The 12,030-nt window shown below is 36.5% G+C and overlaps 1 protein-coding gene across 6 annotated transcripts; it reads right to left on the reverse strand.

The window, feature by feature from the left end:
- Positions 1-2,249: 2,249 nt before the first annotated feature.
- Positions 2,250-6,072, reverse strand: LOC121992425 (DNA ligase 1-like). 6 transcript variants are annotated; one of them, XM_042546796.1, is made up of 8 exons: positions 5,911-6,071; positions 5,608-5,823; positions 4,774-4,841; positions 4,615-4,703; positions 3,154-3,195; positions 2,975-3,065; positions 2,810-2,881; positions 2,250-2,698 (listed from the first exon to the last, which is right to left on the reverse strand). In XM_042546796.1, the coding sequence occupies exons 1-8, from the start codon at positions 5,975-5,977 to the stop codon at positions 2,666-2,668; spliced, it is 678 nt and encodes a 225-aa protein (XP_042402730.1). In that variant the 5' UTR covers positions 5,978-6,071; the 3' UTR covers positions 2,250-2,665. The 6 variants fall into 6 exon arrangements, 4 of the variants coding, with proteins under 4 accessions (XP_042402730.1, XP_042402729.1, XP_042402731.1 ...); XM_042546795.1 differs by having other exon boundaries at positions 2,250-2,719; positions 5,911-6,069; XM_042546797.1 differs by having other exon boundaries at positions 2,250-2,695; positions 5,911-6,066.
- Between the last annotated feature and the right edge of the window lie 5,958 nt (positions 6,073-12,030).

The following is a 12,030-nucleotide window of genomic DNA, read 5'->3' on the forward strand; positions in this document are numbered from 1 at the left end:
TTTTATCCATTGCCGCTCATATGGATTATGAGATTTGCCAAATGGATGTCAAGACAGCTTTCCTTAATGGAAGTCTTGTAGAAAACATCCATATGAAGCAACCAGAAGGGTTCATTGAAAAGGGCAAAGAGCATCTAGTGTGCAAGCTTAATCGGTCTATTTATGGACTCAAGCAAGCTTCAAGATCTTGGAACATCCGGTTTAACGAAGTAATCCAGTCATATGGATTTATTCAGTGTCCAGATGAGTCTTGTGTATACAAGAAGTGTAACGGAAACGTGATGGTATTTTTTGTACTATACGTAGATGATATTTTGTTAATTGGCAACAATGTCAAGTATTATCGGACTTAAAGGTATGATTGTCCAAACAATTTGATATGAAGGACTTAGGAGAATATGCACACATTCTTGGGATCAAAGTTATAAGGGATCGCAAGAAAAGAATGTTGCACATATTCCAAGCTTTATATATAGATACAATCCTTGCTCGTTTTAACATGCAGAACTCCAAGAAAGGTTTCTTACCTTTTAGGCATGGAGTAGCCTTATCTAAAGAGATGTCTCCGAAGGCATCAAAGGAGATAGAGGAGATGAAGGCAGCTCTTTATGCTTCGGCTATAGGAAGCCTTATGTATGCAATGTTGTGTACGAGACCTGATATCTGTTTTACCGTGGGCATGGTTAGCAGATATCAGAGTAACTCTGGACAAGGACATTAGACTGCTGTAAAACATATATTGAAGTACCTGAGAAGGACTAAAGATTATATGCTAGTTTACCAAGCAGATGATTTGCTCCCTGTGGGTTACACGGATTCAGATTTCCAATCAGATAGGGACAACAGTAAGTCTACATCAGGCTATGTGTTTACTTTAGGAGGTGGAGCCATTGCATGGAGGAGTATTAATGCACCATGGAAGCTGAGTATGTGGCAGCCTCTGAGGCAGCCAAAGAAGCAGTATGGCTCAGGAATTTCCTAATGGACTTAGATGTGATTCCTGGTTTGCCTAAAATCATCACAATTTATTATGATAATAGCGGTGCAGTTGCAAACTCGAAGAAACCACAAGCCCATAAGGCAAGTAAATATATAGAGCGCAAGTACCACCTGATAAGAGACATCGTCAAGCGTGGAGAAGTTGTCGTCGCCAAGATTGCATCAGCAGATAACCTGGTAGATCCTTTCACTAAGACCCTTCCGGCGAAAGCTTTTGATCGACATGTGGAGGGGATAAGAATCAAATGTGTGGCAACAGATATGACAGCTTAGTCTTTTAGTATAAGTAGGAGATTGTTGAAGTATATACTAAAAGCCTAGCTTTTGTAAACATTTATTTTTGAAATAAAAGAATCACATTGGTCAATATCTGTATTTATTTGTTAAATATAATTGTTCAATTAATTTATATAGTAGATAACATGGAGTGTGGTGTCACACTCAGAAGATCATGTTCTCGGTTCTTTATAAATTATAAATAGTTGCTCGCGACTAAGATGGAGAAAAACAAACCATTAGAATAGTTGTAGTGTAATTAAGTATTAGTTTATCTTGACTAATAAATTACACTGATACACTCTAAGTGTATTGAGTAGTACCATTTTAGGTAAGTTTTTGTACTGACTTAATAAAAGAACTAGACCTTAGTTATTATGAAAGTGTGTGCTCTTAATCCTAATATAATAACAAACACATATATTTAATATTTATTTCTTTGACTTATCAAAGGGTGAGGTTTAGCTCGATAAATCAATATGCCTGATAAGTTGGGAAATGATATTACTTATAGTGTGTGTTGTTGATTATAGAAGGAATCTGTGTCTTAGTTATCTAGGTTGAGAATCACTACAACAAAAATATTAAAAGACAACGGTTAAAAACCATTGTCGTAGCCCTTTAAACCCGTTGTAATTGGCAGTGTTGTTAAAAGTGGGGGGCTACGACAACGGTTTTAAACCGTTGTCTTTGAATGAAAAGACAACAGTTTTACAACGGTTTTAAACCGTTGTCTTTGAATGAAAAGACAACGGTTTAAAACCGTTGTTATTTAGAGCATTTTTCTGCCAATTACAACCGTTTTTGGGGCTACGACAACGGTTTTTAACCGTTGTCTTTGAGGGTGATAGACAACAATAGCAGTTTTAAATCGTTGTCTTTTAATTTATTATCTTTTAATACCAATATATCATATATCAATTTAAAATATAATAAAGAATCATAATCAAGAAAGAATATTTCCCACATCGATATCATTCAAAATGTTAGTTATCCAAGAATTACAATCATAAAAGAAGAAACATATCTTATGTTCAAATAAAATTTATCCCAATACAAATAAATAAATAAACTCTATTTACAACTAATGAACAATAGCCAAACGACTATTTCATGATGATTCAGTCACTGCCTATTTCATGATTTGAACCACTGTGGTAAAGTTCTTCTAGTTGAGCTGGATCTCTACCTTGCTGGTTGTTGCAGCTACAGGATGTTGATCCCCTATCAAGTGCTACCTCAGTTTGAGTACAACTCATGGTGGCCTGGCTGGAATATTCCTCTAATCCGAGAGTCTGCATGGGGTGGATGACTGAATCATCATGGTTCAATGTCAAGTGAGGTGTGGAACCATGACCATTTGGATTTTCCATCGAGGGCAGTAACCATCTCATCCAATCCTCTCGTCTTCTAATTTTCTCTGCTTGTAGATGATTGCAGGAACATGTTTTGAAGAAAAATATCAAAATGAATTATTTAAGAAACATAGCTGATAAGAGTATAATAAAGAGGGGAAATGATGGAGGTGAAGTACTTGTATTTCAAGTTCTGTCGAATCTCTTAGAGCATTCAATATCATCGCTATGCTCGTGGTCACCCTTTTGACCTGCATATATTGTGATGTGTTAGGAAGTAGAGGCAGTTAAATTTTTTGAACATGGAATTACTCCTCATATCCATAATCACATGGATTACTCACCATGTTAAAGGTAGTAATCAATGAGACGGGAACCCAACCTTGATCATCCATCTTGCCACGAAGAAAAATGTCCTTACAGAGATTATCCGCGCTGCAGCAGAAACAATTTAAATTATTAACTGCATGAAAAAAAATACCTTACAGATATTAAGGTACCTAAAATAGTATTCAATATCTACCGCTTCAATCTCAGTTTCTGTTTGTCAACCAGAGAATGAATCCTGATTGTGGAAGGATAAAATCCGTTATCTTTTAACAGTTTTAAACAGTGGGAAAATTAATAATACCTTAATCCAATGATAGGCTTGCTGAACTAGTTTTTCACTTTTGTTCTAAACACCAAGAAAAGCTAGAGACTATAAATGCAAGAAGAATGAAGTTTTAAAATGAAAGATTTCATTTTGATATTTTGTTTCTCTTCTTCCAAAACCATCGGATAGCATGAACTGCTCCAACAGAAAAATCAAGCAGAAAACATTATGTCATGCAAGAGAAATCAAAAATAAAAACAAGAAATAAATTTCAGACTTAAAACTAGAAGACATTATTTCCTTTATTTATTTATGTTCTGGAGAAAAGGAAGTCACATAATATATATTACTTGTCCGGTTCTTGATCAGCCAACCATTCCCCTGCAAGAAAAATGCCCATTACACATCTAATGGGAAACTATATCCATCACATTTGGCTACAGATTACTACCTTTAACTTATAATAATCGAGCTTGATTTGATCCATCAAAGGGGAGCATTGCAAGCTTTCCAACACAAGTTGGTAATTTTAAGATTATTATTTTGTTTTAACCTTTAATAATAGTACATTTGCACTACAACACTATAGAACTGTCTTATATTAATTATGTATTTCTCTTTTCATTGTGCTTTTTGTGCAAGTAGGTCATCAGTATTACTTCGCCCACAACTACAGAGCGTCCAATTCTTTAAGAAGAAGGCAATTGAGCAGAATCTTAGAAGCAGTTGTAAAAGTCATGACCAATTCAAAAGTTATCGATTGGAAAGGGAAAATAAAATTTAATCCTTTTTCTAATCGATCTTGATAAAGTAAAGTAGTTGAACGAAGCATGATGGTAAAAGGAAGTCACACAGTAAAGACAGATACATCAAACACAAACTAATTACCTGACAGGGAAGCTCAAAAGCACCAAACATACATTCTTTAATTTATTAAAGTTTCTACCTTTCATTGGAGCATAGCATGGTGAAGGTAACAGAAGAGAAATATAAATCTTAGGCCAAAAATACCATTAATCTTAGGCTTAAGAATTATATAATAATAATAATAATAATTATATTATTATTATTATTATTATTATTATTATATATATATATATATAGCAAAATTTCAAAATAATCAATTTGCTTAATCTGCTATGCATGGAATGTATGAGCTGGGCATGAAACCAAACAAAAAAAGAGTACCTCTAAATAAAATGAATCTGAAAAACCAGACATGATGCGACAGACACTTTGAAATTCTTCAGTATCTAGATTGTAGCATGCCACGAGGAAAGGACTATACTTGAACGATGGAATCCACAAATATGAAATATCCTTGTGAAATGTCAAATGCCATGGATTTCATAAAAAATGACAACAGAACAAAAAACTCAAAATTTGTACCATCCAACTTTTCTTCCATTTCCATGCCAAGCACTAATAAGAACAAGATCAATACTATCACCTATTCCTTCAACATAATCACGCTTTACCTAAAAGAAAGAAAATTAAAGAAAATTAGTAAAATGATTGTCTGTATAGAACAATTAGAAACTAGGATACCTTCAGCCATGCCTCACAACGTTTTGATGCAGAATACCCAAAATCATCTAGAGTCTTCACCATAATTCCTTCACAAGAAGAATTCCGTTCTTATTCAAAGAATAAATTAGTAAAAGGGTCAAAATAAGCACAGAAGCAAAAAAAAAAATAATAGAGTCTACGAGAAAATCTTACTCACAAATGTCCATAAAGGAAAAGAGATCAGGTATGCAATGCACAGAGGGTTTAGGGGCAACAAACTGCCTATTCTTAAGACACTGACCACAATAGAATTACACAAGCACCAAACAGTTTTCAAGCAAATGCACCGTGATCCAATACATCTGCAGCTTTACAGAACAATGTCATACAATTTTCTTTGTTGATCCAATAATCTATTACGAAACATCATTGAAAAAAAAATTCAATAGAACGAAAGAAAATAGCAGGATAGAACATAGAAGACAAAAGATAGTCACACGACACGGACACATATACCAAGAAAGGAGAAGTAAAAATTTTAAACAAGAACTGTAAGAGAAAATTCAAGATTGACCTCAATGGACTGAAAGTTCCGATCTTGAACTCCCAATCTAACTGAATACTATGAGAAAAACTAAAGGAAAAAGGAAAAAAAAATCTACTCGAACAGTTTCCAGTGGAACCATCGCACAGAAACGAAGTAGAACAACCGATTTAGTAACCCTAGGTTGGAAAATACAACATAAGATCAGAAAGAGAAAGAAACGTTTACCTGCTAAAATTGAAAAGCAATCAAAGGAGCCGGGAGGAGAGTCGACAAAGATCGTAACTTTGGTACTCGTAGAAGAAACAAAGAGGAAAAAAAATCGGTACCCGAAATCCAAAGAAACCCTAGAGACGGATGGATGTGGTGGGAGAAGAGGCCACAAGGCCCCTTGTTGTAGTAGGAAACGCTGAGGAAGGTGACATCATAGAGGAAGAGGTTGACGGGGTTGATTGTGTCACGGATGATGGACCGGGAGAAGGCAATGAGGAGCCCATCCTTGATGACGCCGGCAACGTTCATAGTGAGAGAAGTGGTCTTCACGTCTAGCAAGAAGATGGTGAGGTTGAGGGTGAAGGTGTAGAAGAAGTTTGTGCCAAAGATGAGAAGATCGGGGTGGAAGTTAGTCTAACCATGGAGGAGGGGCAACTCGATCAGAGACCAAGGAAGGAGGAGGAAGAAAAAACAGCAAGGGTTCATTGCATGAAGAGATTGTATAAGGAAAGGGAAAGAAAAATAGGTTAGGGTTCGAGAAGGCTAAGGGGGGAAAAGGTGGCGCTAAAAATTTTTGGCAGAAAGGGAAAGTAAAACACGGTTGCAATAAAAATGTGAAGGGGAAAACAATGAAAGAATAAAGTCAAAGACAACGGTTTATTAAAACCGTTGTCTTTGATTATATAAAATAATATAAAAACACAACGGTTTATAAAACTGTTGTCTTAACCCCTAAGAAGTATTTAAAGACAATGGTTTTAAATAACCGTTGTAAAATGTGTCGTTGATTTAAAATAAAATCGCTCAACAACAACAGTTTTATCAAAACTGTTGTCTTTTATATTTTATGGGAGCTCAAAGACAACGGTTTTGTCAAAAATCGTTGTCTTTTATCAAATTCACAACGGTTTCTTCCAAAACCGTTGTCTTTGTGGTGTTGTCTTTTGACATTTTTGTTGTAGTGAATGTCCCCAAGAGGAGCTCATAAGGATTGTCATGTTAAACCCTGCAGGTGGACTTAGTCCGACATGACAATGAAGTTGAATGGTACTACTCTTGGAGCTAGATATTAATTAAGTGAGTTGTCAGTAACTTACTTAATTAGTGGACATTCATTATCTTAAACACAGGGAGACTAACACACTCATGATAAGAAGGAGCTCATAATGTAATTTGGGATTGGTGCGGTAGTGCGATAATAACTCTCTAGTAGAATGAGTTATTATCAATGAACTTGAGTTGTGTGTTCGGGGCGAACATGGGATATTCAAGCTCATCGGAAGGCCAAAACCAATTTCTCCTCTAAGTCCCTGTCGTAGCCTTATTAAAGTCTCAAGTCCATCTAAATATAAGCACATCTTGGTGTCCAAGAAAGGGGTCGGTCCAATGCTTGGTGACCAAGCAAGGGTCGGCCACATCCTCTTCTATGGGGGTCGGCCCTATTGTTTGGTGACCAAACAAGTAGGGGTCACCCACATTAATCAAATAAGGAGGGTTGTTTTGAATTTTTAAAATCTTCTCTTTGTAGAAAACTATAAGTTTTAAAAGAGAGATTTTAATTTTAAAAACTTTCCTTATTTGAATTAGGCCACATGGTTTAATAGAGAGTTTTAAAAGTTTTAAAACTTTCCTTTTTTAACCATCCTCATGGTTTTAGAAAAAAGGAAGAGAAATTTTTAAAATTAAAAATTTTTTATTCACGTTAAAAAAGGAAACTTTTGAAGAGAAGTTTTAAATTTAAAACATGGTTTTAATTTTTTAAAACTTTCCTTTTTAACATCCACTTTAGGAAAGAGAGCTTGTAAAATTTTATAAGAGGATTTCATCTTGTAAAATTTTATAATTTTTTTTTATTTCTTCCTATAAGTGGTCGGCCACCTTTGCTTGGTGCCCAAGCAAGGGGCCAGCCAAGATTAAATCAATCCTTCCATTGATTTGGTGATTGATTCAATCAAGAGGAAAGAAAAGGAAAATAAAAAGGGAAAAGGAAAAACAAGAGGAAGATTTTAATTTTTTGTAAAAATTCTTCCCTTATTTGCCTTGGGCAAGTAATATAAAAGAAGGGGTGAGGAGGCCTCATGTGATACAACTCTTATTCTCTTGCTTGGAGATCTTGGTGTGGCCGGGCCCTTCTCCTTCTCCTTTCCCTTTGCTCTCTTCTCCTTGGTGGTGGTGGTGGTCGGATTTTAGAGGAAGAAGAAGATAGCTTTTGGGCGGTGTTCATCTTGGAGGATCGTCGCCCACACGACGTCCAAAGCGAGGCGAGAAATACGACAGAAGATCTCGAGGTCGTTAGTTTACAAAGAGAAGGTATAATTAGCAATTGTTTTCCGCATCATGCTAGTTATTTCTTTTTGTAAGAATTCCAAACACAAGAGGCATTAGATCTAGTTTTTCGAATTAGTTTTTTGAGTTTGTGTTTTCTTCTTTTTCGAATTTGTGATTCGATTGTTCTTTTTGGTTAACCTAGAGTTATTTAAGGAAATTAAATATTAGCTTTCCTTAAAAGGTTTTGTCTAGGCGGTGGTGGTTGCTCCTATATCTAAGAAGGTCATGTGCCTCGCCATGCAGTCCTGGAAGCCAATTTTGAAAATTAATATTTAATGGAATTAATAACATAGGTGCATTTGAATCAATAGTGTTAAGTTCCGCTTGCGATTCAAATCTAAACCATTAAGAACAGATAAGTTAAATTTGGAATCAATGATGTTAAGTTCTGTCTTCGATTCCTAATTTAACTTCTAAAGAACACAATAGGTTATTTAAGGAAAGGTTCGACACTTGTATAAATTTTTTTGTACAGTGGAACCGGTACGATTTTCCTAGGACTAACCAACAGTTTCCTCCTTGCAAGAAAAGGTTAGTCCAAGTAATAGAAAAAATATTTACTCTACAAAACAGAGGTAGCACAACATAATAAAATATGAGTAGTAATTAGATCCTGTCTCCCTGAGATCAGGATCTAGTTAAGGTCTCAGCTTAAATTTCCCAAATGGACCTAAGCTGGGCAGACGCCTATAGTTCCCTCAACAGGGAACGCGTCCTCACTGAATCTCTCCTCCAGTTGCTTACCTTCACTTACCACTTGCAATCTCTTGACTTGCTTCTGACCCACCAGGTCTTCCCATTAGTTGTCAGGTCCGCAAATCCAATTGGACTTCGGTTGGTTGTCAAGTTCTGCGGACCCAACTGGACTTCCCGCCAGATATCGGGCCCTGCGGACCTATTAGGACTTCCCACCAACTATCGGGTCCGCGGACCTAGCTAGATTTTAGCCTGGTGTCAGGTCCTTCAGATTAGTCAAATCCTACACACTTAGTAGAAAGGTTAGACAACAAAACACTCTAACTTTAGACCCTTTATCATTCATCAAAATATGAGTTAGATCATTAGTGCAAATTGCACCAACAGGAAGCTCGTATAGAAGTTGTGTTGAAAACTTTGGGCGGACACTTCTTTTATAAGCTGTGGAAGGCACCTTATATAGAGCTGAAAGCGTCTCCAACGTGTAAAATTTGATCTCGAGAATTGCTGATGCTTATCGTCGAAGAGGTTAACTTTTATCCTATTGAATGCGCCTTCCATGCACTGAATGCGCTTTCTATGAACAGTGCCAAGGCGCCTTCAATGCTTGAAGGCGCCTTCCATCCCCTGGAAGACGCCTCGGGTACTGTTCACCCGAGACTTTTTGTGCTCTTCTTGCTTTGCAAAGTGTGTTAGTTCAATAAACCAAATAATAACCTACAAGACAAGTGTTAACACAATAATATAAGTAGTAATTAGACCCTGTTTCCCCTGAGACCAAGATTTAGTTGAGCTCTCAGTTTAGGGATCTGAAATGGACCTAAATTGGATCGACGCCTACTGTCTCTTAACTGGGACGCGCCCTCACCAAGTCACTCTCCTCCAATAACTTACCTTTACTTACTAACTTGCAGTAGGTTGACTAGCCTCTTGACCCACCAGGTCTTTATGCAGCTGTCCGATCCGCAGATCTAACTGGACTTCTACCGGCTATCAAGTCCCGTGGACCAAATCAGACTTTCTTCCAGATCTCAGGTCGCCCCGTTGACCCATCTAGACTTCACACCAACTATCTGGTCCCGTAGACCTAGCTGGATTTTTACCTGGTGTTAGGTCCTTTAGATCATCCGTTCCTGCACACTTGGTAAACTAATTAGACCACAAACACACCTAACTTAACTTACTTGTCATTCATCAAAACTTGAATTCGACCGTTAGTGCAAACTGCACTAACAAGTACTGGTGGTCACAGCGAACTGAGAGGTACCAGACTGCTATCACGGGTACTCCACCGAGCAAGAGATGCATAATAGAGGAGTAGGGAGAATGTAGGTGGAGAGCTTCAATTTTTTTGTGTGTTCTCTTTTTCTCAAGACCATGGTCTCCTTTTATATAGGAGCATTACCCCTTACCTGCGTTGAATGCCGAGTAATGATAGTCGACGACTATTACTATTTGGAAGGTTACGAAATCGCCATTAACCATGGTTAATGCTTCTATTACCTTCTTGAACTGCAAATTGGACCTAAACTGGATCGACGTCTATTGTCTCTTAACTGGGACGCGTCCTCACCAAGTCACTCTCCTCTAGTGACTTACCTTTACTTACTAACTTGCAGTAGGTTGACTAGCCTCTTGACCCACTAGGTCTTTATGCAGCTGTCCGGTCCGCAGATCCAACTGGACTTCTACCGGCTGTCAAGTCCCGTTGACCCAATCAGACTTTCTGCTAGATCTCAGGTCGCCCCGTTGACCCATCTAGACTTCACACCAACTATCTGGTCCCATAGACCTAGCTGGATTTTGACATGGTGTTAGGTCCTTTAGATCATCCGTTCCTGCACACTTGGTAAACTAATTAGATCACAAACACACCTAACTTAACTTACTTGTCATTCATCAAAACTTGAATTCGACCGTTAGTGCAAACTGCACTAACAAGTACTGGTGGTCACAGCGAACTGAGAGGTACCAGACTGCTATCACGGGTACTCCACCGAGCAAGAGATGCATAATAGAGGAGGAGGGAGAATATAGGTGGAGAGCTTCAATTTTTTTGTGTGTTCTCTTTTTCTCAAGATCATGATCTCCTTTTATATAGGAGCATCATCCCTCACCTGCGTTAAATGCCGAGTAATGATAGTCGACGACCATTACTATTCGGAAGGTTACAAAATTACCATTAACCATAGTTAATGCTTCTATTACCTTCTTGAAGGGCAAACAAAAAGAATCCAGATGACAAAATATAAATTGTTCCACTTGGACAAATTTTGTCCCGATCGATTCGACATTTAGCACGCTCATGTCATGCTCACACAAGAGTTAACATGATTTAGTGCAATTCAAATCATGAATTTGCCCCCTTGTATATATATACGTGAGAGAGAGCCTCTCCCTATATATTTATTCACACATCAATACATGTGAATCAATATAAATCAACTAATATGCTTTGAAACTCCCAATATGAGACTAAAGTCTTATTCACAATGAAGTTTTTTTCCTCTTCTACCTCTTCTCCATTCATATATATCCAGCAAGATTGGAAAGGATTGGCAAGACACTGGAGATGAATATATTCGTCTTTTGCCCCCATATATATCCAACAAAAATTAGGGATTTTGGTTTCGCCGATTCAGGTTGTGTTGAGATATTTTTACGTGAAAAAGCACGAGTAATTCAGTGAAATGTCTCAAATATCGTTTAAACCTCCCTACTTCAAATGATCACGCAACGTGATTTTTGAGAAAGATAAAATGGGAAATGAATCCAGATTTGGATAAATCGCAGCCGTTCTGTTTTTCTTTGCCATGTGAGAACAAACCAAAATAAAAATTTCTAAATTGCTCTCACCTCGTGAAAGTAGTTGTACTTGTTGACTTTTAGATTGCCATCGGCAACCTTCCTTCTTCTAATAATTTTATATTTAAAATCCGAACTCTATCATAAATAATAATAGGAGCTAAATATTATTTTATCAGATGAGAAGAACAGGAGAAATTTAAATTGAAATATCATTTAATTTATCGATTAAAAAAACATAAGTAAAATTTCATCATTCAATGAAAAATAAAAAATTTATGTAAACTTGATGTAACTGCGACCAACATCGTAGCACAAAGGTACTAGGAGACATAGATATAAAAATATATTTATAAAAATATATTTTGTACAATATATATCTTTGACGATATAACAAAAATAAATAAATAATTTGTTAATGCCTTCTAATTTATACATGAGTAAATATTTTTTTTTTTTCATTTTTTTATACATTGCTCCTGTATGCCAGTATGAATTTGTCTTTCTTTTTCACAAATTTAGCTAGGAATGCATGAATTCCTTACCAATTCAATGCCTTCCCAGACATCTCGCATAATACATAAAATTAATAAATGATTTCAGTTTTTGATTATTTTTTTAAATTTATTTGATAATTTCAGCTTCTGCCTTCCAACGTGAAAAGTTAATAAATGAATGAAATAATTATTGGATAAAAAACTTTTTTATTA

The sequence above is a fragment of the Zingiber officinale genome, chromosome 6B (genome assembly GCF_018446385.1).
Source record: "Zingiber officinale cultivar Zhangliang chromosome 6B, Zo_v1.1, whole genome shotgun sequence".
NCBI lineage: Eukaryota > Viridiplantae > Streptophyta > Magnoliopsida > Zingiberales > Zingiberaceae > Zingiber > Zingiber officinale.

Excerpts from the sequence above, each read along its gene's own strand:
- LOC121992425 (XM_042546795.1), bottom strand. The coding sequence starts at position 5,977 with ATGAACCCTTGCTGTTTTTTCTTCCTCCTCCTTCCTTGGTCTCTGATC. Across the intron at positions 2,882-2,974 it reads TGATTACTACCTTTAACATG|GTCAAAAGGGTGACCACGAG; the intron begins GTGAGTAATCCA and ends CAATATATGCAG. Across the intron at positions 2,720-2,809 it reads CGACAGAACTTGAAATACAA|GTTCCTGCAATCATCTACAA; the intron begins GTACTTCACCTC and ends TCTTCAAAACAT.